The sequence below is a fragment of the Saccharomycodes ludwigii genome, chromosome I (assembly GCF_020623625.1).
Source record: "Saccharomycodes ludwigii strain NBRC 1722 chromosome I, whole genome shotgun sequence".
Taxonomy (NCBI): Eukaryota; Fungi; Ascomycota; class Saccharomycetes; order Saccharomycodales; family Saccharomycodaceae; genus Saccharomycodes; species Saccharomycodes ludwigii.
This window is the reverse complement of record NC_060200.1, coordinates 1,727,801-1,752,885: the sequence shown is the minus strand read 5'-3', so window position 1 is coordinate 1,752,885 and position 25,085 is coordinate 1,727,801. Positions and strand designations below refer to the sequence as shown.

Sequence of the window (25,085 nt, the reverse complement as noted above, 5' to 3'; positions counted from 1 at the left end):
TAATGAATAATAAACTTTATAGATTGGAAGTACATTAATCAGTCATTTCAAAAGGCCAAAATATGTTTTTCATAAAACCTGTGGTCTCACTATTTTTATGCACGCTGTTAATTGGGCTGGTTCATTCTAAAGAACAACTCTTTCCTATATATGCTACTGATATCCAAACTAATGAAAAATATCCATTTTTTACGGCTTCTATCGATGATACAACTTTAGAAACATGCATTAAAGATATCAATACAAACATTCCAGAAAACTTGTATTGTGTTTCCGTCGAACATCAATCGTGCTTTAGCTTAGTTAAGTTGCACTCTGCCAACAATTCTTATAGTTTAGAAATCAATCCAGATGAAAATGGAAATTATAAATTCTCCTTGAAGCGCGATCCAAGCATAGCACAATATAAAGATGGTATTAGTATTGTTCCCATTATACAAGCCTCCATCAATGGGTCAACACCAGAAGTTACAAAATTGAAAAAGGTTACTAAGCAATATCCAAAGAAATCAAGTAAGAACAATGATAGGGGAAGTGCATCATTCAAAGAAGATGTTAACGATGACTCCATTGATGAAAAGGAAATGAGTTTTATCCAAAAAAATTGGAGATTGGTTGTTTTGGGACTGTTGATCTATTTCTTTGTTTCAAGAAATGCTGGTGAAAATAATGATGGTAGTAAAGAAGAAAACAAATAATAGCAATTTTATATTTGTAGGACTGTGTATAATTTGATAATTGATAATGTTAAATACGTTACACACAATATAGAACAAAATTAAAATTAAGATAATATGACTTGGTGTGTTTTTCATTCGGGTAAAATAGAGGAACTGTAGTTGGTTATACGAGACTTATTCCCTGAGATGCCTAAATTGTTGTAGTAGCTGCTATGCGGGATTCATTTTTTTATTGACTGTGAAAGAAAAAAGAAGAAAGAAAATAAACAATAAGAACCACGAATAGGGGAACTTTCTGTTATAATTGAATAAGACGCTAATACTATTACATATATTCCGAATTGGCAATTAAAAGCAATCTGTAATTTAGCTTGTTATATAAATGTATAAAGACAAAGAAGACAGAGAATAAAAAAAAAAAAAAAATTAACAATATACTCTTAATTTTTCTTTTCCTGTTAGCAAAATAATGGACTATTGATCTGGAAAGAAAAGTTCATTTCAATATTTAATAATAAAGTCTGCATAAATAAAAGTATTAAACTCACCAAAAAAAATTAATTGATATTTGTTTGTGTGTGTTTCTATTTATTCGTTTCACTTTTTAAAATCTTTTTATTTTTATCTTTATTTTTAATTTTTTTTTTTTTTTTTTTTAAATCTTTTTATTTTTATTTTTTTCATTTTAGAAATTGTTTTCCCAAGAAACCTTTAAATTTTTTTTCTTTTTTTTTTTTTTTTTTCCAATTGAGAGTTTGCATAGTTTTTTTTTATGCGGAAATTGTTAAGAAAAGTGTGTAAAGGTTTCGCTTTCAAAATAAAACGCAATGCAACGACTGGACGCGGAAAGTCGGTTCATAAATTGAAAAGAAGACGCGGAAACTGTGAATTTTCTTAAAAAATAAGACGCGTTTTCAATTGTATAGGATTACAGTAATGTATGCATAACAAAACAAAAAAACTCATATTTTGAATTAGAACTGTTCTAAAACCTTAAGTATAACATTTCTTGAAGCAAAACAAATGACTTTATAGTTCACAATGTTTTTAAATAAACTTCACCTCCATTGAATAAATAATAATGAAGACCAAGAAGATCGAGAGAAACAGAAATGAGATAAATACTTTTATTGAAAAAGTTTTAGCCAAACGTATCATTAAACGTGCTGCAAATATAGGAAAAAATGAATTTTTAGATAGGTTTAGTGAGAGAGAATTCTATAATTTATTCAGATTTACTAAGAGACAAATTATAAAATTAACCAAATTATTGAATATTCCAGAAAATATCACCCAACCTAATTATAAATATAAAGTTTCCCCAATAGAAGCACTGTCTATTTTCCTGTGTAGATTTTCGGTGCCAAAAAGGTTATTTGATATAAAAAAATCTGGGATCGGGTTGTCTGAAAGTAGAATTTGCAGAATTGCTCTGTTTACTGCCCAGTATATTGTGGATAATTTTGGTAATTTATTAATAATTGGTAAGAATAGCATACCATCAACCTTTTATGATGATTTACAAACGAATTGCGAACTCGTAGGTATGCCTATTGATAATGTGGTAGCCTATATAGATTGTTCTCATATTGTGTGCTGTAAACCAACAAAAATAAAGGATGATATTTGTTATACTGGATATAAAGATGCAAGGACTTTAAAAATTCAAGTGGTCTTATCATGCAGTGGATTAGTGTTAGATTTGCATGGACCTATAGCAGGTAGTATTAACGATGCAACGCAATTTAGCATGAGTGCGGTTGAAAAAAGATTTAGTAAAACATTTTATTCTAGCAAGGGTGAAGAATTATTTTGTTATGGTGATGGTGCATATTCTTTTGCCAACCATATGGTAACTCCTTTTCCAAAATTTTTAGAGCTTAATAACAATGACCAACAAGACTTAGTTTTAATCAACAAGGTCATGTCTAAACATAGAGTTGCGATCGAAAATTTTTTCAACTTTTATAAAACAACATTTGCATATTTTGATTCTAAAAAGAAGGTTAAACCAATTTTAACTTATATTGGGACGATTATTAGAGCTACAATATTTATGATGAATTTAAAGACGATATTACAGGGCTCACAGGTTTCAAAAAAATTTAAGTGTAAAATGCCCACTTTAGAGGAATATATTAGTTGGAATAATGTAAATTCCATTGAATAGCTAATATTTTAGCAACAACGACTTATAAATTAATTAAATATGGAATTTGTATTCAATTTACAAATATTTCTAAATAAAGTTTTTCTTTTTTTGATCTAGTTTTTTCCTGCTTTGTCATTTGAATTTTGTAATAAATCGATAATTTGTTTCTGGAAGATATCAGAGCTGTTCTTAATTGTTTGTACATTATCTTTCAATTCTTTTATATCATTCTTTACTACTTTCAATTCTTCTATATCATTCTTTACTACTTTCAATTCTTCTATATCATTCTTTACTACTTTTAAATCTTCTATATCATTCTTTAATACTTTTAAATCTTCTATATCATTCTTTACTACTTTTAAATCTTCTATATCATTCTTTAATACTTTTAAATTCTTTTCTAATTTATGTCTACGTTTTCTTTGTTTAATTCTATCTTTCTTACTAGTTTTATTATCAGTATAAGATACCAATAACCTAAAGACTCTATCGTCCTGTGTTTTATCATTAATTTTCAATTCATCAGGCGTTGATTCAGAAAAAGTAATACTTTCAGAACTAGCTGGACTATTGAGAATGTTAGGTTGCATTTTGACTTTCCTAAGAGCTCTTTCCATTAATTTATTTTTATTTTTTTCCCTTTCTTCTTGTTCATTTCTTTCTCTTTCCTCTATTTTATCTAGTTCATCAAGCATATTTTCAATTTGGTGAATGATATATGCTTCAGCTGTGGGACCGTCTTCGGTGCCTTTGCCCGTTTTAGTTTTATTTTCAGAATCTTTACGATCACATTCCTCTTTAAACTGATAAAATTTTGTTTTTAAAGTACGAACCTGTTTGTAATTCAAGCCCGTTTCCTTATTGAATTGTTTCAATAAGTTTTTCCAGGTGGTATCTCTCACCTTTTTTCTAGAACAAAAAGCAGGCTTTGCAACATCCATTAAACTTGTTAAAAAAAATAACCAATCTGAGTGTGTTGCTCTTTTTTTTCCGGGTTTCAAATCCTTAACATTGTTCTTGCTTGAATCTATTTCAATATCTGATGCATTTTCCTCTACTGAATACTCGTTTTGACTTAAATTCTGTGGTTCTTCAAGTATTTCACCACTCTGATGCAAATCACTCATTTGTATGATGAATTATATCACCTGTTAGGTTACGTAAAAAGTTGTATGTTGATACATAACAATGTTAATATAATTAAAGGTAACGTTATTTATGTAAAGTAAGAATTACTCACAAATTCGATTTCGACTGAATTTCTTTGTTGGACGCGATTTAATCGCGTCCAACAGAGAAATTATATCGTTTTTTACGAATGCGGCGATTTTGAAAATGCGTCCATTTAAAAAATCGCTTCTAAATTTCCGCAATGCAAACTCTCAAATCCCCTTTTGCTTTTGCTCATTTAATTTTAAATACAAACTTATCATTTAACAGTTTACCGATACTTATTTATTATTATTATTATTATTATTATTTTTTTTTTTTTTTTAATCATAAATCATGTCTTTTTTAAACAAATTAGCATCCGAAATTCATACACCAAGCCATATTAGCACGACACCAATGGAGAAATTTGGTTTTGCTAGTAAATTACCATCATTTGGTAAAATAACTCATTCACAAGCGACACCACCACCACTAGACACTTCAGATATTGATAAAAGGCCTCGTACTTTAGTAGTTTTCAATTGTCCAAATAATACATACGCTCTAGCAAATGTCGTAGCTGTTAATCCAAATGATTTCCCAGATAATATTTACATAAGTATTGATAATTTATTTGTTTATACCACCAAATGTTCAAATGAAATTCAGCCTGGAACAATTGGGTTGAATGGTAACCAACGTACCTGGGGTGGATGGTCTTTAAATCAAGCAATCGAGGGTAAAGCATTTGATTTATTCCAATATTCACATGGCAAACCTTCTTATTTAGGTGTTTTAGATATTGAAATTTCATTTAGGTCCAGAGGCAAAGCAGTGCCAACACCATTTGATCAAGATGAATTGGCCAAGCATTTTGCCAATTGTTTTGAATCGCAGATTTTCTCTCCAACTCAGTATTTAATAATGGAATATAAGGGACATATATTTGATTTAAAAATTAGAAGTTTGCAAAATGTCGATTTAGGAGATGTTGCTATTTCATCACCTGTATCTACTGGGATTGAAGCCAAGGGCATACTAATTAAACAAACACAAATTAATTTTTACAAGGGCAGGGATGGCCTGGTTAATTTAAAATCGTCCGGTAATAGCTTACGCCCAAGGTCTGATGCAGTTATCAGACCTGATTTCAAGTTTGAAGATTTGGGTGTTGGTGGGTTAGATAAAGAATTTACTCAAATTTTTAGAAGAGCATTTGCAAGTAGAATCTTTCCGCCAGAGGTTATCAATAAGTTAGGGATTACTCATGTTAAAGGTTTACTTTTGTATGGTCCACCAGGTACCGGTAAAACGTTAATTGCAAGAAAAATTGGTAAAATGTTGAACGCAAAAGAACCTAAGATCGTCAATGGTCCTGAAATCTTAAGTAAATATGTTGGTTCCTCAGAAGAAAATATCCGTAATTTGTTCAAGGATGCTGAACAAGAATACAAGGCCAAGGGCGATGAGTCTTCTTTGCATATTATCATTTTTGATGAATTGGATTCTATTTTCAAGCAAAGAGGTTCTAGAGGAGATGGGACCGGTGTTGGTGACAATGTAGTGAATCAATTGTTAGCTAAAATGGATGGTGTTGATCAATTGAACAATATTTTGGTCATTGGTATGACTAACCGTAAGGATTTGATTGATAGTGCTTTGCTAAGACCTGGTAGATTTGAAGTCCAGGTGGAAATAAAATTGCCTGACGAGCAAGGTAGATATCAAATTTTTGAAATTCAAACTAAAAAAATGAGAGAAAACAATATGATGGACAAAGATGTTGATTTACATGAACTAGCTGCGTTAACAAAGAACTTTTCAGGTGCTGAAATTGAAGGTTTAGTTAAAAGTGCTAGTTCTTTTGCCATTAATAAGACCATCAATATCGGTAAGGGGAATACAAAATTGAATCCTAAAGATATCGCAAATTTGAAAGTGAATAGAAAAGACTTTATGAATGCACTAAGTGAAGTCACTCCAGCGTTTGGTGTAAGCGAAGAAGATTTGAAGACTTGTATGGAAGGTGGTATAATTAGATATTCTCCCAAAGTTGAAGAGCTTTTGAAAAATGGTGCTAGGTATGTTCGTCAAGTACAGAATAGTGATAAATCAAGATTAATCTCCTTGCTATTCCATGGTCCAGCAGGATCAGGTAAAACTGCTTTATCTGCAGCAATTGCATTAAATTCACAGTTCCCATTTATCAGAATGATTTCTGCAGATGAAATTACAGGTATGAGTGAAGCTGCCAAGATCACTTTTATTGATAATTCTTTTAGAGATGCGTATAAATCACCACTAAATATATTAGTGATTGACTCAATAGAAACGTTAGTTGACTGGGTTCCCATTGGACCCAGATTTTCCAACAACATTTTACAGGTATTGAAAGTTTATTTGAAAAGAAAGCCGCCCAAGGACCGTCGTTTGCTAATTATCTCCACAACATCTACCTACTCTGTTCTAAAACAAATGGATATTTTAAGCTGTTTTGATAATGAGATTGCTGTGCCAAACATTACTAATATGGAAGAGTTGAATAATATTATGCAACAGACTGAGTTTTTAGATGAGGAAAACAGGGTTAAAGTGATTAACCAATTGGCCAACATTGTTCCCCAACTAAACATTGGTATTAAGAAAGTTTTGACCAATATAGAAACAGCTAAGCACGATGAGGATCCAGTTAACGAATTAGTAGATTTGATGACTAATTTTAGTACTTGATATATTGTTTTATTTTTTTTTTTTTCTTTTTTTTTTAAAATGTCATTATGAAATATGTACGACTAAATAACATCTGGTAGGGTGTGTGGGTGTTCACTTGTATTGTTTTTTTTTCTTGTAAATTTTTATCGTGTGAAATGATATTGTTTTTTTCTCTTCTTTCTTTCTTTTTTTTCATGATTATTTTCTTCCTTTTTTGCTTTGTGTGAAAATTTTTCTTTCCAATGATATCTTTTATATTTTCTGAAATATCTTGTTAATCTAATTCTAGCTGAAAAAGAAATATCATATTAACAAAAAAAAAAAAAGATTCATCATTTCTTTTCTTTTCTTTTCTTTTCTTTTTCTCTTCTTTTCTTTTCTTTTTCTCTTCTTTTCTTTTCTTTTTCTCTTCTTTTCTTTCTTTTTCTCTTCTTATTTCTATGCATGTTTCCTTTTTTTCTTTTTCTCTCTCTTTTACTCCTCTTTGTGATATTAGTACAAAGATCCTAAGTAGTCAACGAACAACAAAACTAGTTCCTACTAATAACTTATAAAATGAAAAGAAGAACAGCCCCACCAGCAGCTTTTCGTCCAGAAAACACTGTTAAAAGAGCAGATGATTTAGTCTCTGTTGGTCAACCTGATGTAGCTTTAGATACTCTATTTGAATTTTTATCGAACAAAAGAGTTCGTCATTTTGACCCAAGCTCTTTGGAAGGTATTATCTTGAAATTATTGGAATTAGGTGTTGATCTAAGAAGAGGTAAGATGATCAAAGATGGGTTATTCCAGTACAAAAAGACCATTCAAAACCATAAAGATGGTTTAAAATCTCTAGCATCAGTTTGTCGTAAATTCATTGATTTGGTTGAAAAAAAACTAGAAATTGAAGAAGCTAAACTTGCCAAAGAAGAAGAGAAAAATCCTTCTTTATTAATTGATGAAGACTTAGAAGATATTACTCCGTTGAATTTGTTGGTTAGTGCTTCTAATGATGAGGACAGTGCCAAGGGTAATGGTATCGATTTCAATGAAAACCAAGTTATTCCATGGATGAAATTCACTTGGGAATCTTACCGTGCCGTTTTAGATTTATTGAGAAACAATTCTCAATTAGAAATTACCTATTCTGGTGTTGTTAGTAGAGCCATGACATTCTGTTTAACGTACAATCGTAAAAATGAATTTAAAAGACTGGCCGACATGTTACGTCAGCATTTGGATGCTGCTAACTATCAACAGCAAAGAAAATCAGGCACCAATACAATTGTTGATCTAACTGATGAAGAAACTGTTCAACGTTACTTGGAGCAACGTTTCCAGCAAGTTGATGTCTCTGTGAAATTAGAATTATGGCACGAGGCATTTAGATCTATTGAAGATTGTCATAGGTTATTGGAGTTGACTAACCACCAAGCCAGGGCTTCGTTTTTGGCTAGTTATTTTGAAAATATTTCCAAGACATTTGTTGTTTCTGGTAACTATTTGTTGAATGCTTCAGCTTTGATTAAATTTTATAGTTTGTACCAAAAGAATCCAACAGCTACAGAAAATGATTTTAAATATTATGCTTCTTTGGTTTTCACTGCTTGTCTAGCTGTTCCAGCTGATGATTTACCAGCAGTTGGTTTTGATCCACAGTTGCGTCTATGCAATCTATTGGACTTGGAAACGAAGCCTTCTAGAAAACAATTATTTGATTTTATTTTACAGGAAAATGTTGTTAAATATGTAGATGTGGAATTACAAAACTTGTACCAAGTTTTAAATGTTGAAAACAAGGACTTAAACATTGATAATTTGAAGAAATCTTTGGATGTTTTGTTGCCAAAGTTAAATGATAAACCATACTTTAAGCAATATGTTAATCCATTGAGAGATTATATTATTAGACGTATTTTTGTCTACGTTTCTGAAAATAAGAACACTATCACCTCTGCTGCATTGTATGCTGAAGCCACTTTGCCAAAACCATTTGAATTGAGCCCCTTTGAGCTAGAAAGATTGTTGATTCAAATTGCTTTGGATGATTATATTTCTTTTACTTTTGATCAAGAAAGTGATGTTATTACGTTCAACAAGGATCCATTTGATACTATTGACAATTCTTTGGATGAAATAGAAGCGGAAGTTGATGAAGACCTTGAAGAAGGCGGGACTGAATCACAACAGCAGCAGCAACAGCAACAGCAACAACAACAACAACAACAACGTGAAAGTAAATATATGATTAATTTGAAGGCACAAATGGATGAATTAGCATCTTATTTGAAATCATTGGCTCAATACCAACAGTCTACCTCCTATATGGATAAAGTTAGAATGGTTAGAGAGCAAATGATTGAAAATGAACAAAGCATTTTGGAGCGTGAAAGAAAACAAGCGGAAGATTATGCTAAAATTAAAGAAAGCAGGAGATTAGAAGAAATGCAAAGAAGAATGGAAGATATTGAATTGTCTCAACAGGAAAGGGAAAGAAGAAGATTGGAAGAGAGAGCTTCCGAAGAGGCTTCCAAGAGAGCCGAGGCTGAACGTCGTGATGAAGAAAAAGCCGAGAGAGCTGAAAGAGAATTAAAAGAAGCTGCCCTTAAGGAATATATTAAACAAGCTAATGCAAAAGGTTTTATTCATATTGATTTGAAAAAGGCTAAGGAGTATACTGTTGAAAAAATTAGGGAATTGGAAATCGAAGCTGAAACTAAGGATGCCAAGGAACTAAATGAAAAAATGGAATATGGTTTCAAAAAGGCTGACTATTTGGAAAGAGCTTTCAGAAAGTATGAAAGAAAACTATTGGAACAAAAGTTGGATGAACAAAATGCTAAGGACTTGAAGAGTTATGAAGAGTTGAAAAACAATATTGTGAAAACAGCTAGGGAAGAACATGCAAAGCAATTGGAGCTACACAAAAGGTTATCTAAGATTAATGATGATTTTGCTGCTTATAGAAATAAGGTCGTTGCTACAAGATTAAAAGAATATGAAAGTGCTAAAAGGGCTAAAATTGAATCTATTCGCAAAGAAATTTACGAAAAAGAATTGGCTGTCAGAGCAGAAGAGGAAAAAAAGGCGTTGGTTTTGCAAAAGGAAAAGGATGACTTTATTGCTAAGATTGTTGAAAGGGAGAATGATCCTAAATTATCTTATTCTGCTAAGAGAGAAGTAGAAAATATGAAGGATGAATATGAGATGAAATTCAATGAAGCTTATCCATTTGAAAGGAAGAAAAAAGCCAACAAGTCCGCTGCCGGGCCTGCTGCTGTGTCTGTACCAGCAGCTGATCCTCAAGAGCAGGAAAAACAAGACTTTATTGCTAAGATTGTTGAAAGGGAGAATGATCCTAAATTATCTTATTCTGCTAAGAGAGAAGTAGAAAATATGAAGGATGAATATGAGATGAAATTCAATGAAGCTTATCCATTTGAAAGGAAGAAAAAAGCCAACAAGTCCGCTGCCGAGCCTGCTGCTGTGTCTGTACCAGCAGCTGATCCTCAAGAGCAGGAAAAACAAGACTTTATTGCTAAGATTGTTGAAAAGGAGAATGATCCTAAATTATCTTATTCTGCTAAGAGAGAAGTAGAAAATATGAAGGATGAATATGAAAGAAAATTCAATGAAGCTTATCCATTTGAAAGGAAGAAGAAAATCAATAGGACTTCCGCTGAGTCTACACCAGCTGTTGATCCTCAAGAACGGGAAAAACAAATTTTAGTAGGTAAGATTAAAGCTTTAGAATCCAACCAGACTAAAATGTCTGATCGTTTCAAGTTGAAAAGCTTAATGAAGGAATATAAACAAAAATATGGTGAAGATTATTCTAATTAGTAAAGAGTTATCTTTAATTTAGTTTGGTGTTTTTAACTATATCTATTTTTTCCTTTTTTTTTTTTTTTTTTTTAAATTGCTGATATTTTTGTGTAAAATACGATTTTATTTTATAAAAATAGGACTTATCGAGAGATGACGCCCGCATCCTCAAAAAAAAATCAAGAAAAAATTTTTTTTCTTTTTTTTTCAAACAAGCGATGTTTAATAATATTATTGTACAAATATATTTTAATTATTATAGTCAAAAAAAAAAATAACACGAAACAAAAAGTACTATAAAATAAACAAATCAATTAAATAAAAAAAAGTCTCATAAAACACCCTTGATCTCAACTTTAAAAATAATTGTTTTTATTTTCAATTTTTACTCTTTAACATTTTTTTTTGTTACCTTTGCAGTATATTACACGGATCTATCAATTTAAATCTTCTCAAAAGAGAAAAGGAAGGAGGGGAAAAACAATTGAAAAGTTAAGAAAGCGTTATTATTATTAAAGATTATAAATTAATTAGTGGTGCAAAAGGGTAAACGGAAAAAAAATTAACATAAAAAAAAAAAAAAAAAAATGAATCCTGAAACAAAATAACAATAAAAATAAAAATAAAAGTCACATGGCGTCACACTATAACAAAGCTAAACCAATAGCAGCAAGAGCACCGAAAAAGGAGCCGCTTGGTGCATTAACCGCAAAGGCAGCAGCTTTAGATTTGGTGTTAACAGTAGAAGAGGCGGTAGATTTGCTAGAAGTAGAAGACTTGGTAGATGAGGCTGATTCACTGGCAGAGGCAGAATCGCTGGCAGATGCAGAGGCAGAATCACTGGCAGAACCACTGGCAGAACCACTGGCAGAATCAGAATCACTGGCAGATGCAGATGCAGAGGCAGAACCACTACCAGAAGAACTTTTAGCACTTAAGCTAATAGATGTTGAAGCCTGTGGAGCTTTACAAACAAATTCGTCACCTTGAATATCACCTTTCTTTTCCAAACTCTTTAATGGATCACAAGAAAAGTTAGAGCCAGTAGTCACAACGTCAGCACCACCCATGACAGATGACAAAGAAGATATATCTAAAGTAGAAAAGTTACCTTCAACAACCAAAGCACCACCAATACTCTTGACATTAGATATACCGTCAATTTTATTCAACTTAGTGTTATTGGCGATGACTAAACCACCACCAACCTTGGTAACGGATGATAAGTTCAAACTAGTTAGCTCGTCATTGGCAATGACGGATAAAGAACCACCAACCTGTGTCAAGTTATGCAATGCGATAGAGGTTACACTATTGTTCAAAAATCCCAAACTTGCGTTAACTTTTTCCAAAGAGGCAAAAGATAGTCCATTCAAATCTCTAACAGTGATGTTATTGGCCCAAATTAAATTATCAAAAGTAATATTAGCATTATCACCGTTAGAATTAATTTCCAAAGCGTTGGAAACAGTTTCCATATCGGAATCAATAGAAACCAAAGCTTTGTTGTTGTTAATGTTAAAAATACTAACTTTTTGTAGTTTGGAAAACCCAGAAATGGTTTCTAAAGCAGTGTCAGAAATAACAACGTTATCAGCACTTTGTAAATTTGTATTAATGGTTTCAATGACCGGTAAAGTTATAAAATTGATAGACCCGACACTGCTTAAAGAACCAAAAGAGGCAGTTTGTAAGGAAGTTAATTCGATTAAGTTTAAATTACCAGTAATGGTTTCCAAACTGTCGGCTGCAAAACTAGCCAAGTTTTGAGCGGAAGAAATGTTTAGTGTACCTTGGATTTCTTTAACATCGGCCAAAGCAGCAGAGCCTAAGCTACCAGTCAAAGTCAAAGTACCACTTAAAACTTCACATCCAGAAAATTTATCCAAATCAGACTGAGCGGTAGCAACAGATTTAACAACACAAGAGGATGGAACACTCGTGGAGTTAGAAGAAGTAGAGCTGGATGAGTCGGCATTAGCAATAGAGGCAGCAGCAACTAATAAAGCAACAGATTTTTTGTATTGCATCTTTCGTTTCTTTTTTTTTTGTTATTTGTAAATAGGTTTTAGTTTTGAGAATCTAAATTTAATATGGAAAAAAAAAAAAAAAAAAACAAATGTTTATGATATGACTGTTGAAATAGTTATTTAAAATATATTATATCAATAGATATATTTTTAATGACCTTATGTGCTTGGTTATATTTTGCAATGTATATGGTTTTCTTGATGTTAAGAAAGTATAGTGATAAAGGCAAAAGATATGTAAAGTGAAAAAAGGATGTTTAATAATATTTTTACAAGTGTCTTGAATATTTTATAGGAAAGAAAGGAAGAAAGAGGAAAGTTACAAAAAAAAAAAAATTTCCTGTTCAAATACACGGAAGGTGAAAAAAGAGAGAAAAAAGATTATGAACCGCAAAATGCAAAAGAATATTTGAGTTTGTAATCAGATCACACTCTGTTATTTATATAATAATTTTACCATTTTTTTTTTATTTCTTTTTTCTTTTTTCTTTTTTCTTTTTTCTTGTTTGAAAATATGACTGTTTGTGTACGATATTTACTGAGAGAGAGAGAGAGAAAAACAAAAACAAAAACAAAAATAAATAAACAAATTGTAATTAAATGTTTTTTTTTTCTATTTTAGATTTTAAATTGAACCGCGGACCAGCTGAAGCCCTTCAAATTATTATGCTTGGTAGTGCAAATAATTACTATTAACCACCACACAAACACTTCCCTCTCCGCTTCGCCTCAGTGCTTTGTTTATTTTTGTTTTTTTAACCAAAATAAAATACTCCTTATAAAATAACGCAGCATGTTCTTCTTTATACAACCACAGATCTACTTAGAAAGTGGCCTATCTTAAAATAGATCTGAATCGGAAAAATTAACATGGTGATTTTATGATTCAGATCTGTTTAAACAGCCAGCAGAAATAAATAAATAAATAAATAAAAACAAGTAAAATATTGTTATTAATATTATGTATTATAATATACCACTAAGATTATTAGATCCATTTCAAAATAAATGTGGGCTTTAAAACTGTCACTTTAATTGCTTGCATAATTTTAAAATCAATTAATTTTAGATACAGTAAAATTAATTTTCTTTATTCCTATTTCTATTTCTATTTCTATTTTTCTGATACATCACAAATTGGGGTTTAATAACTCTTACTCTAACAACTAATCGTCACTTATGCTATTACCAATAAATAGTGAACCCTGAATGGGGGTGTCCAAGATTATAGAGCATTCTCCGCTTTCGATAAAAAAGAAAGTAACCATTTTAAAGCCACTTACAATTTTCTTTATTTTCTTTATTTTCTATTTTTAAAAATAAAATAAAAGTATACTCTCTAAGTAAAAATAAAAATAACTTTAAAAATTTAATCTGCTTTTCCTATTCGGGACTTGCATTTTTTATTTAAAGTATACCCCCAAAAATGTGGGTAAAAAATACAAAATTTTGCGATTTCTGTGGATCGAACACAGGACCTTCAGATCTTCAGTCTGACGCTCTCCCAACTGAGCTAAAACCGCACAAGAATAGTCTGTCTTTATCACAATTAAATCTTACTCGTAATAATTACGGGGCTTGGATTCGGTGATTAACTTCCTGTTGTATTTCGGTGTTTCTGTAAAATAATAAAGAATATTCAAAAGTATAAATCAATCCTGAAGGATGTCTTTCTAGATATTCTTCCATTTTATACTTTTCTAAATTGTTTCAGATCTTATTCCTATTTTCTTTGTTTCATTGTTGATTCGGAGTATGAATGAACTTGGTTGTCAATATATTATTAATCATGATTATCAATTGTAGTAGCTAATTGTGATAACTAATTACGCTATGTGTTGATCAGTATTCCATGTTATGACACAACCCACTGTAATACTGAAACATTAATGAAACACATATTATAATCATCACTCATATATAATATAGTAACATAATTAATAATATGGAACGCATGCGAATCCCATATGCTAATTAAGACACATAGCTATAATTAAACAACGAGAATAGTAAAAGGATGGAATTGAAAGCAAGTTAGAAAAGTATATAAAAGAAGGATATTAATGATTATTTTATAACTTTAAATAGTATTTTATGGTTAACCTTACATAAGACCCCAAGTAGAATAATTAATTACTGAATCCTGAACTACTCATACAATACAGCTTTCTAAAATAAGTTATTCTAATTATAACAGCTCAATCGTTATTTGTATAATATTATTAACATTTTAAAATAAAAAAAAAAAAAAATGAAATTAAAATTTTAATATGAAACGTTATTAGAACTTAAAAATGTTTAAATAGAAAAGTAAAAGTAAAACGTCCAGAAACAAACGCTCAGACATATCTAACATATATATGAAACATGTAATTACCTGTGTGTAGGCTAATAAGCAATAAGTTTTTTCAGATGCTGTACACCTCTCACAAACAAAACATGCGTCCGTAGTGACTAAATTATACATTCATAGTGAGGCTAATTGATTTACTTATAAAAAATAAAAAATACTCAATCATCCCGCAAAATCACGCGAAACAGTTAATAAACACACCCACAGCAAGAGAAAAGAAAAAGAAAAAATATATATGTAAATACACCATCTGTACCATACTATATTATACTATACTGTTACAGCTAGTTTCTTATTATAAAAATATAAAGAAATCAAAATAAAGTATATGCTTAAAGCAAAAAAGAAAAAAAAAAAAAGTTTACTAGATTAAAAATCTAAATAAACTGTAAAGAAATTAAAAACATAAAATAGACTTTTTTTTTTTATTATTATTATTTTTTATTATTATTTTTTTTTATTTATTTTTTTCGGTTGTTTAAATTCACTTCTTGTCAAAAGTCTCATCTTGTCAACTGTTTGTACGTTTTACTTCTATCTACCATCAACAACTTTAAAATAAACCTAAAAAGATCCCAATTATTTAAATCAATTCAAGCAAATAAAGCCAAGGCACCGGCGGCAGCAGCAGCAGCAATAGTCAACCCCAAGTTGGCATTACCAGCAGATGGATTAGCAGCAGCTGTAGATGTAGAAGTGGCGTTGGAAGTGTTAGCGGCGGAAGCAGCAGTGGCAGTCAAAGCAATAGTGGTCAATAAAGTTTTAATGAAGCTCATTTTTTTTTTTTTTTGTTTTTGTTATCTGTTTTGAATGGGTGAGTTTTTTTTGTTATCTATATGATTATCCCTAAAAAAATAATTAATTAGCAAGTCAGTCTTTGTACAATCTTGGTTGATGACAGGATGAGAAACGACACAAATTATATTGAACCAAAAGAAGAAAAGGATGAAACTCCGAATTGAAGGAAAGAGAGACAAAGAAGAGAAAAGAATTAAAAAAAAAAAAAAGAGAGAAAAAAAAAAAGTAAGACTGTTTCCTTTTATATGCATAAAGGTTAAGGCATCAACTTACGAAAGTTGGAAAGAAAGATAAAGAATATCAACTAATTAATTAAAAAGAAAAGTTGCTATGAAATAAGCATAATAACAATAAAAGTAAACTCGGGAAAATTAAAGTGGGTCATTTACGTAACTAACAAAAATATTAGTTAAATAAAGCAAAAAAAAAACCCTGCAATTAAACAATACTAAAAGATGTTGAATTTCACTAAGATTAAGGAAAATAATTAACAAAGAAAGGGAAAAAAAGAGCCACAAAAAAAAGTTAAATAAATTAAATAATTATTATGATTTATCTCTTCTACTTTCTATCCCCTATCCCCTAAACACGTCTACTTTAATGATATTATTTAGTTAAATAATAATGTTGTGCGATATTCAAGAACCGACCATTCTGGAATTGCCCACTTTTATTGGATAAAAATGTTAGTCACTATGCAAAAGTGTCAATAAAATAGTCATTTTATTGGAGAGGGGGGGGAAAGGGGAATGATTATTCAATTTAATTTTTATCTGCGCCCTTCGGCGTCCCTTTTGTTCCTTAAATTAAAATAGAATAAAATAGAATAATGTCAATTAGGAGAAAGAAAAAAGGAGGAAAAGGAAACCCGTGTAGTTTTAAACTTAATTGCTGTTAAGATGTTAAGAAAACGTGCAAGCTCAAACCTAAAGTTCTAGTCCACTATATTTTTATTTTATTTTTCCCATTCAAAAATATAAAAAAGATTTAAAATATGTACATAAATGTTCCCCAATTATGAAACTCCAAACATCTATTACGGTATCTATATAAACATTGATATGTATTATAACAAAAAAAATAGTGAAGCGATTAAATGGGGATTTTCTAGTTTGATATTAGACACACACATACAAATATATACCGAAATGGAAAAGAAAAAAGCCCATAAACACGGGAAACAAAAACTCTAAATAAACTCTTAATATCATTTTCATACATATCCGATACATCTTTTTTTACATGTCTAGAATAATAGCAGTACATATATATATATATATATATATGCGTATTAAAAACAGGTATCCGATACACGTATAACTATAAAAAGACAATAAAAACTATCATCTCGAGTCAGTTTTCGTTCTTAAACTATATAAAACATATAACTTAACTTATAAAAAAGTATTTTGAATTCCCTTTTTTATATTCTTCCTTTCAATTAGGTATACTGGATTAATCCAATATGCGCCTGGTTTTTTCCAATCTTTAAACCTGTTATAATTATAAAAAAAATTAGAAGAGATTATAACAAAAAAGTGGAAAGGTTAAAAAAAAAAAAAAAGGTTGATGAATAAGTTTAAAGTTAAAATTAAAATTAAAATTAAAATTAAAAAAAGCATGAATAAGTCATTTTTATATTATATCCCGTTAACTTTTATCAATAATTTGATCAGCGTAAACCATTTTACATTATTATCTTGTTACCCGACCATTAACTTTAATTTAAATATTTAGGGCATTTTATTTCCTTTTCCAATATTTTTTTTTTTGAAGCTGGTAAATAATATTTTAAACTATATATACATTTAAATTACTTATGATTGAGAAATAGATTACTTAAAATAATATAAAGGGAGGTGAAAAAAAAAAAAAAAAAAAAAAATTTCAGTTGTGTCAACTATTAGATATCTTTATGAACGTGACTAATCCGGAATGCACTATATATGTAGGTAATATTGATTTTAAAGTGACTAAACTTATGTTGTATGAACTATTTCAGCAATTCAGTATAGTCACCAAAATCCACTATCCAATAGATAAATTAACTAAATCCCCTCAGGGCTATTGTTTCATTCAATTCAGTGGTAAGGAAGACGTAAAACATGTGTTAAATATATTCAGTAACAACAGTAAAGGAAATAATTATAATTCAACTATTCAGTTATATGGTAAACCACTAAGAGTTAAACAAGTTGTAGGAATTATTCCAGATGGTGATTTGGGCAATAATAACATCACAAATAATATGATACAACCTAACGCCATTATAGTCGTGGAAAACTTAGATCCCACCATTACTGTTAAACACTTGAAAAAGATATTTAGTAAATTTGGTCAATTCTATAAAGATCCCATAATATTGTCATTAAACAAAAATAATGCATCTGCAATGGTACATTATAGGCTTTTCCACATGGCTGACAATGCAATAAATGAAATGAATAATAAATTGTTATCAAATAAAATAATATCTGTGGAGTACGCTCACAAAGATGATTCAAAAAATGCAAGACATGGTGATGAAATCGAAAGATTGTTAGAACAGGAAGCAATAAAAAATGGCGTTCTTATATAGCATATATATATATATATATTTTAAAACTTGTTGACTAATAACATACTTCGTCCCTGGCATCCAAAAAGTTCCCATATAACTCGTTCCATACAGAACATGCCTGTACATCTTGTTCGAAAGATTCAGGTGCTATTGGGCCAGTAGGGAAAAGTCCAACTTGGCATTTGATTTCATCCATAGAACTATATACCCATGGTTTCTCTATTTGTGGATCTGAAAAATGAATATATTTGGAACTGTGCTCTATAAGTCCCATCACACTGGAACCACTAGGATCTATCTCACCGTTGTAATATCCTAAAACATCATTGTAAATCATGTCGTAATGGGCCAAATCCCTTATGCTGCTGCTTAACAACCCATATTCCCTGAATGGTAATATCAATACTTTCGGCATAAACCGCGACCTTAACTTCTTGAAAAATCTGAATTGAAAATATATAATTTTCTTCAAATTGTACAATTCTTCGTTGATAATATCTACATCATTTTTTTCATCCTCATTTAAATATTTGGGTATTACAGTATTAACAATATCGTAATAATATTCGGAATTGGGTTTAATAACCATTAAATTCGTAGAAAATTTCAATTTATCATTATCGACATCACTACCCCATAACCTAGATAACGGCGAGCCTCTTGAGCTCGCTTTAATGATTTCCTTGGCCACATTGTCGGTCGATAAAAATAGAGAAGGTGGTAAATTCGGTAAATCGTTATAAATTTCTAGATTTTTGGTTACTTTCTTACGCAACTTTTGAGTGTATGTACTCAACTTAATTGGCCATTTCTCCCTAATCCTAACATCATTATATGCTTCTTCTATATCACCTTCATTTAAATCCCAGTAGTTTAAAGGTGCTGCAAAATCAATATATTCAGGTATAAAAAAAAGTTCATCCATTTTGTCTCTGATCATGGCATTATTGTCAAAATATACAATTCTATTATAATCAGTTTCATTGAAAATTAATAACTTGGTTAAACTTTTGTCCCAAACATTTTTTTCCAATGTTTTGACAACACTTTCAATTTCTTTCAATATAATTTGGTCTGAATTGAAATTCCGCAATTTTTCCAGATTATTTCGAGCTGATTCTTCATCCAAAATATCTTTGGAAATTAATAATACTAGTTTCGCCTTAGTTCCTTTATCCAATAAACTTTTAAATTGGATTAAAGTGTTGCATAAATAGGTAGCATCGGCAACATAACTGGCATATGCATATTTGTCCCAATTAATGGCAGTATGAACTTTTTTATTGTCATTACCTTCATTTTCCTTGGATAGCGATAATGACAATTTCTGGTCATATATTTCTTGAATTGTCTTGGATGGTATCTGTTTAATATTTATTGGATCATAAAAGCCGTGCTCATTACTATCCTTAAATATTTTTTTGTAGAATTGAATTTCTTTATTCAATTGAAATTTTATAATTTCATCAACAGCAAAAGAGATTGCAATAAATAAAAAAGCTATTAATAATAGTAGCTTTAGTTTTCTTTTAGAAATAAAAAACATTTATTTATTTGATTTTTTTTTTTTTTCTTTTTGGACAGTTCTTTACAATGGCTCTTGTTGCTCCTTAGTTGTTCTAGTAATTGGTGCTGAAAAAAAAAGAAAAAGGAAAAAATAAAATAAAGTGAAATAGAAAAACGTAAAAAAAAAAAGTACCTTAAACTTTTACAGATTTTTAACTAGATTTAAATAATTTGTACTTTTTATTGTTTTATTTTTTTTATTTTTTTTTTTGGATGAATACCCACATGCTTTCCCCACACGCTTAATACTTAAATTAGTTATACTCTTATTTATATAAACATATAAAATCAACAAATTATCAACAGGCGAGAAGAAGAAGAAGAAGAAGAAGAAGAAGAAGAAGAAGAAGAAGAAAAAAAAAAAAATATATATTTGATAATTAACGAAAATATACATGCACATAGATAGATTATACAGAAAGAAAGAAAAAATTAAAAATGACAACAATAATAATAAAATAGGAAACAAATTCTAACGTTTAAAATTAAATTCCCCACGACATAATGGGCATTGATTGTTATTTGACGTTTTAAACCATTTATACAAACATGCGCTATGAAATCTATTATGGCAAGTCGGGCATGTTTTGGAGGGTAGTTTTCTATCAATGGGATGTAAAATAGAATAACAAACCGCACATTCTTCAAATCCAGAAAATTGCAACTCTACATTCTTGCTAAATAAATCCAAAGAATCTATAATAGACCCATTCATAGCTGTAATAACTCTTTGAGTCGACACAATCCACAATTTCCATTTTTGTTCGCTAACACCTACACGGGAAATACCTTGTACTTGAACAGGCAATAACGGATAGTTTTTAGGGAACTTAAACGCAATCTCCAATTTTTGTTCATCAATTAAATAAGTCGCCTTGATTTCAGCTAATTTTGGATACGTCTTTATACTTAATCTATGTTCTCCATCACTTTTGTTGTTATTTCTCTTAGGGCTAGTCCATTCATTGGTAACACATTCTAACTCTCTTTTAATCAAAATCGAAGATATTTGAGAGGAAACAAACTTTTCGATATCCAATTTAAATGTCTTATCCTCCAAATTTAGCCACCAGTTACTGGTCACTGATCCAACATTGCCAAATAATTCAAAAAGCGTATGAACCATTGCGTGCTTACATTCATGCGAAATGTCAACAATATTCATATTGTCAAAATAATCATCCAATTTGTAACTGGAAACCTCTTCTGGATTAACATTAAAATCATAACAGCATTCCTCAGAAATAAAGTTGAAGACTTTAAATAATAAGTCCTTCGATTGTCCAATGTACAACTGGCGTAGATTATACGAAGAAGTAATAAAATAGTCACTTAACAAAAGACACACCCATGTGTAAACGGTCTTACTTAAAATTTCTTCATATCCATCAACATATCGATAAACGTCCCATTCTCTTAAAATATTTGTAATAAATTCTGGGATCGTATATTTATCACCATTAGAATTATCATCATCACCATCAGATTCTACATTTTCTTTTTTTTCTAATTCAAAATCCAAAATGTTAATGTTTTGTGTTTCTCTAATATAGAACTGAAATAAATTGCAAACAATCCTGACTTGGTTGATTCTAATTAACGATGGATCCATAAACCCTGGATCCTGGAAAAATTCAACAAATTTCTCATACCGCTCTTGAACAATTTCAGGTTTATTCTTCTCTAATGGCCAAATAGAGGTAATGGGGAATGTGGTCAAAACTTTATTCAAACCTCTAAAAAAATTCACATCTATCTGATTATCAATGTGTTTAGGTAATGAGATAAAACACAAATCAGTTAGATTGGTTAATAGATCATCTTCGCTGAATTCATCAGTATATTCGATGGCTAAATGATCCTGGTGCTTCAAAATTGTGTACATTATACCAACAACATATTGCCTTAATTCATAAACATATGGGGTATCGTGTAGCTTGCACAATGTCAAGGCATCATTGAGCAACCTGGAAACTATTTCCATCATTTTCAAAGAAGAAGCATTAGATCCAAACACAACCAGTTTATTGAAAAATTGTAACAAACAAATCCTGATACAAGCAAATGTGTCCATATACCATTCTTCATTATCCATCCATTTGTTAATGGAGCCCAAAACCATATTTAATCTTTGTGCTTGAATAGGAAAGGTGGCCACAGTCCCTCGATCTTCTTCTGGCTCTTCCACCGACAATAAACAGGTTAATAAAATAAGAATTTTATAGGAACTGTTGATTATCTCTTTTGTTCTTGATTCAATCAGTTCAGCGGCTAGCATATTTCTTATTTTACCCAAAATATCAATAGAATAAAATTTTCTTAATGAAATGAATAAGCTTGACAATTGTAGGAAACTATAATCATCAGTATCTTTCCCTCTAATGATTTTACCAACAAATTTATCCAAATCCAAGAAAATAGTACTAAACTGGGAGAAAGACACGCAATCAGCTGCATTAGTTAACAATTTGCATAGTATTTTGGAATTGTAATATTGTAAAACAGTAGAACATTTTTGATCAAATAGCTTAGCATACAAAGGTGTAGCATTATCACCAATAGTACTATCCATCAATATTTTTATTGCTGTAACAAAGTCAAAGTCACAAGCATTTCGTTTATAAAGGGAATTTTCAACCGTTTGATCTTCAAAGGTGTCCTTTTCAGTTAACATAACAACCAAGTGGTTTTTACCGGAAATGGAATTATAATCTTCTAAGATCTCTTTAATGATGGTTAAATAATAAACGTGTTCAAATTTAATGTATTCAGGGAAACTGGTTAAAAAACGATCAAAAAAAATAGAAAAATTCAATAATTCATGGATTTTCACTAATCTTTCTCCCTGCCAACACGCTTCCTCGATGTCTTTTTGCAATAAATGTATTCTAACACCTAAAGATGAAGTCAATGACAAATTATAATCCAATTTAGGAAGAAAAGTGTTAATCTTTTTATGATAATCAAAATCTAAAAATGATTTAGTGCAAACATCATTTAAAACAAATATTTTTCGCAAAATTGGTGAAAAAATAGCGGCAGTTTCATCATCAAAAAACCATGAAACATATTGAGTTATTGTACTAACTACTTTTTCAGCGACCTCATTGTTACCTTTTACCAATGGCGAAATATCGTCAATAATCGAAAAGGCTTCAATTTCAAAGGCTTTGAAAACAAAGTTTGTCTTCAAAATCAAACTAATGTATAAATCTGAAGAGAGGTATCTGCATAAATCAAAAAAGTTTTTTTGTGAATCAGCATTATTATTGTATAATCGAATTAGCTGACTTTCATTTATTAATCCCAATTCAAAAACTTGTTTCATATTTTCTAAGGAAGAAGCCTTTTCTATTAACTCATCAATCAATGGCATCAATGTTTGTTTTTGAAGTAGCAAAATTTCATTATTCAGCATTAAAATTTGCGGAAATACTACTTCTTTATCAATAGTGCTCGTTCCCATAACCATTGTTAAATACTCATGTACTATGGAAGTAACATCCTCTCTTGGAAATAGCTTAGAATTTGAGATCTTGGCTACAAAATTGGAAATTAACTCAAAATTTTGCGCAGAGAGCTCAGAAATTAATACAGAAGTAAAATCTAATATGGTGCCTTGGGTATCTGAACCAATTTCCTGGCTATTATCCAAAACGATTTCAGCAATTTTTGTAAGCAAAAATTTGTTTTTATTGTCGGCAAAAATATTTTTTAATAAAGCATCATAATTATTATCATTGCAAGCAATACTCATTAAATTTTTAAGATAAACAGTAAAATCCTTGAATTTTTCCTCCTCGTTACCAGCCATACTTTCTTCAATGTGAGTAATCTCTTTAATGATTGCAGGAAACGAGATATAATTGAGAAACTCCTTAGTTAATTCTTTATTATTGGAAATATTTCTTTGTTTTAATGTTTGTAAAATGTTAGGAGTAACCAAACAATTGGTTGTTCCACCATGTTGTTCAACAAACTTCAAATAATTGTTCCAAAATTGTATAAAGTAGTCGTTGATTAATTTTCCATAACCTTTTCTTTCTAATTCCAATTTTAAATCATCATTCCAAATGCGATTCCAGCCCTCAATTCCTAATATTTCCACATTTTTGTTGCATAATTTATATAATTGTTTGTAATAAAAAGCGGAAGAATTCGCACAGCCTATAGATAAAAATGATACTAATCTATCCTTAGAAGTTTTATCCACATCCCAAAACATCTGCTTTTCTATTTCCCCTCCATCAGTAAAGATTATTAAAAGGTTCATTAAATCGTTAATAATGGGTGTGATCAAAACTGCATCCCCTTTAGAAATAGAACCCATTAATTTAAAAATTTTTTTAGAGATTGTTTTGAAAACTTTAGCGTTATTGCTATTAGAAATGTTTGGCTGCTTAAAATATTTTGTGTTGCTATATAATATCGAAATAAAAGTAAACAAATACTGAATAATTTTGGCACCAGCGCTTTCTAATCTGGATTTCTTAATGAAATCCCATAAAATACCTGACTCTATACACTCCATGAATTGTTCATTTTCTAAACTTTCATCAGGGAAATTCTTCAGTAGATGGGAGCCCATACAAATAGCACACACGGTTAATCTATTGTATCTGGTCATTGATTCATCTTTTGACATGTATTTTTCGTCAGACAACGTATTTTGGCTTTCAGAAACAACAATTTCGTGGATAAATTTACAAATCTGAGGCATAAACAGCTTCCATAGCATTTGAATTTTTTTTAGATCATGCTTGAAAGTGAAATTAATAAACTGAATACAATTTTTGGAAACAATGTTTTCGGGATCATAGACACCAGATAAAAGAATTGGAATTAAATCTTTTAAAAACTTGGAAATTTTTTTATTCCAACAATTAATGAAAATACAGGTGATTTCATGTGATAGAACCCTTATGTTTTTGGAATCACATACAATTAATTTTGCATAAATTTGGGTCCATAAAAGTAACGTAATATCGCTATGAACGTCTGGGTTGCTATTATTATCACCATTATCAGAGATAATTTTTTTTAGATCTAATAATGCTTTTTCTTTTGTAGTATCATCTCTTTTTAGTAAAGATTTAAAACATAAAATTATATCATTTGAAGTTAATGAACCAATTAACGATTGGTCTGGAATTCCATCAAAGTAATTTAAAGTAATTTTTACACCATTATTGCCTAGACCAAAATCATTAGTATATTGAAGAAATGGGTTTTGAAATGACATAGTTATTGGCTTGGAATTTACTTTGAGATC

General features: G+C 30.1%; 9 protein-coding genes and 1 non-coding gene across 10 annotated transcripts; 5 read left to right on the top strand and 5 right to left on the bottom strand.

Annotated features, from left to right (window-relative positions):
* Positions 1-62: 62 nt before the first annotated feature.
* Positions 63-698, top strand: EMC10 (Emc10p; the record flags this gene model as incomplete). Its single annotated transcript, XM_046081288.1, has 1 exon — positions 63-698. The coding sequence occupies one exon, from the start codon at positions 63-65 to the stop codon at positions 696-698; it is 636 nt and encodes a 211-aa protein (XP_045937058.1).
* A 1,063-nt stretch (positions 699-1,761) lies between these two features.
* SCDLUD_000742 (uncharacterized protein) lies at positions 1,762-2,850 on the top strand (the record flags this gene model as incomplete). The annotated part of the gene is made up of 1 exon (XM_046081523.1): positions 1,762-2,850. The coding sequence occupies one exon, from the start codon at positions 1,762-1,764 to the stop codon at positions 2,848-2,850; it is 1,089 nt and encodes a 362-aa protein (XP_045937057.1).
* Positions 2,851-2,945: 95 nt separating this feature from the next.
* On the bottom strand, positions 2,946-3,962 carry SCDLUD_000741 (uncharacterized protein; the record flags this gene model as incomplete). Its single annotated transcript, XM_046081522.1, has 1 exon — positions 2,946-3,962. The coding sequence occupies one exon, from the start codon at positions 3,960-3,962 to the stop codon at positions 2,946-2,948; it is 1,017 nt and encodes a 338-aa protein (XP_045937056.1).
* Positions 3,963-4,341: 379 nt separating this feature from the next.
* Positions 4,342-6,717, top strand: SEC18 (AAA family ATPase SEC18; the record flags this gene model as incomplete). The annotated part of the gene is made up of 1 exon (XM_046081318.1): positions 4,342-6,717. The coding sequence occupies one exon, from the start codon at positions 4,342-4,344 to the stop codon at positions 6,715-6,717; it is 2,376 nt and encodes a 791-aa protein (XP_045937055.1).
* A 537-nt stretch (positions 6,718-7,254) lies between these two features.
* RPG1 (translation initiation factor eIF3 core subunit a) lies at positions 7,255-10,524 on the top strand (the record flags this gene model as incomplete). Its single annotated transcript, XM_046081317.1, has 3 exons — positions 7,255-9,813; positions 9,932-9,979; positions 10,210-10,524. The coding sequence occupies 3 exons, from the start codon at positions 7,255-7,257 to the stop codon at positions 10,522-10,524; spliced, it is 2,922 nt and encodes a 973-aa protein (XP_045937054.1).
* A 626-nt stretch (positions 10,525-11,150) lies between these two features.
* SCDLUD_000738 (uncharacterized protein) lies at positions 11,151-12,536 on the bottom strand (the record flags this gene model as incomplete). Its single annotated transcript, XM_046081316.1, has 1 exon — positions 11,151-12,536. The coding sequence occupies one exon, from the start codon at positions 12,534-12,536 to the stop codon at positions 11,151-11,153; it is 1,386 nt and encodes a 461-aa protein (XP_045937053.1).
* A 1,450-nt stretch (positions 12,537-13,986) lies between these two features.
* SCDLUD_000737 lies at positions 13,987-14,059 on the bottom strand. The gene has a single exon. It is a non-coding gene; the product is annotated as a tRNA-Phe (tRNA).
* A 3,609-nt stretch (positions 14,060-17,668) lies between these two features.
* Positions 17,669-18,265, top strand: HSH49 (U2 snRNP complex subunit HSH49; the record flags this gene model as incomplete). Its single annotated transcript, XM_046081315.1, has 1 exon — positions 17,669-18,265. One exon carries the CDS (start codon positions 17,669-17,671, stop codon positions 18,263-18,265), a length of 597 nt encoding a protein of 198 aa, XP_045937052.1.
* A 34-nt stretch (positions 18,266-18,299) lies between these two features.
* Positions 18,300-19,793, bottom strand: GNT1 (glucose N-acetyltransferase; the record flags this gene model as incomplete). Its single annotated transcript, XM_046081314.1, has 1 exon — positions 18,300-19,793. One exon carries the CDS (start codon positions 19,791-19,793, stop codon positions 18,300-18,302), a length of 1,494 nt encoding a protein of 497 aa, XP_045937051.1.
* Positions 19,794-20,285: 492 nt separating this feature from the next.
* On the bottom strand, positions 20,286-25,055 carry RKR1 (ubiquitin-protein ligase RKR1; the record flags this gene model as incomplete). Its single annotated transcript, XM_046081313.1, has 1 exon — positions 20,286-25,055. One exon carries the CDS (start codon positions 25,053-25,055, stop codon positions 20,286-20,288), a length of 4,770 nt encoding a protein of 1,589 aa, XP_045937050.1.
* Between the last annotated feature and the right edge of the window lie 30 nt (positions 25,056-25,085).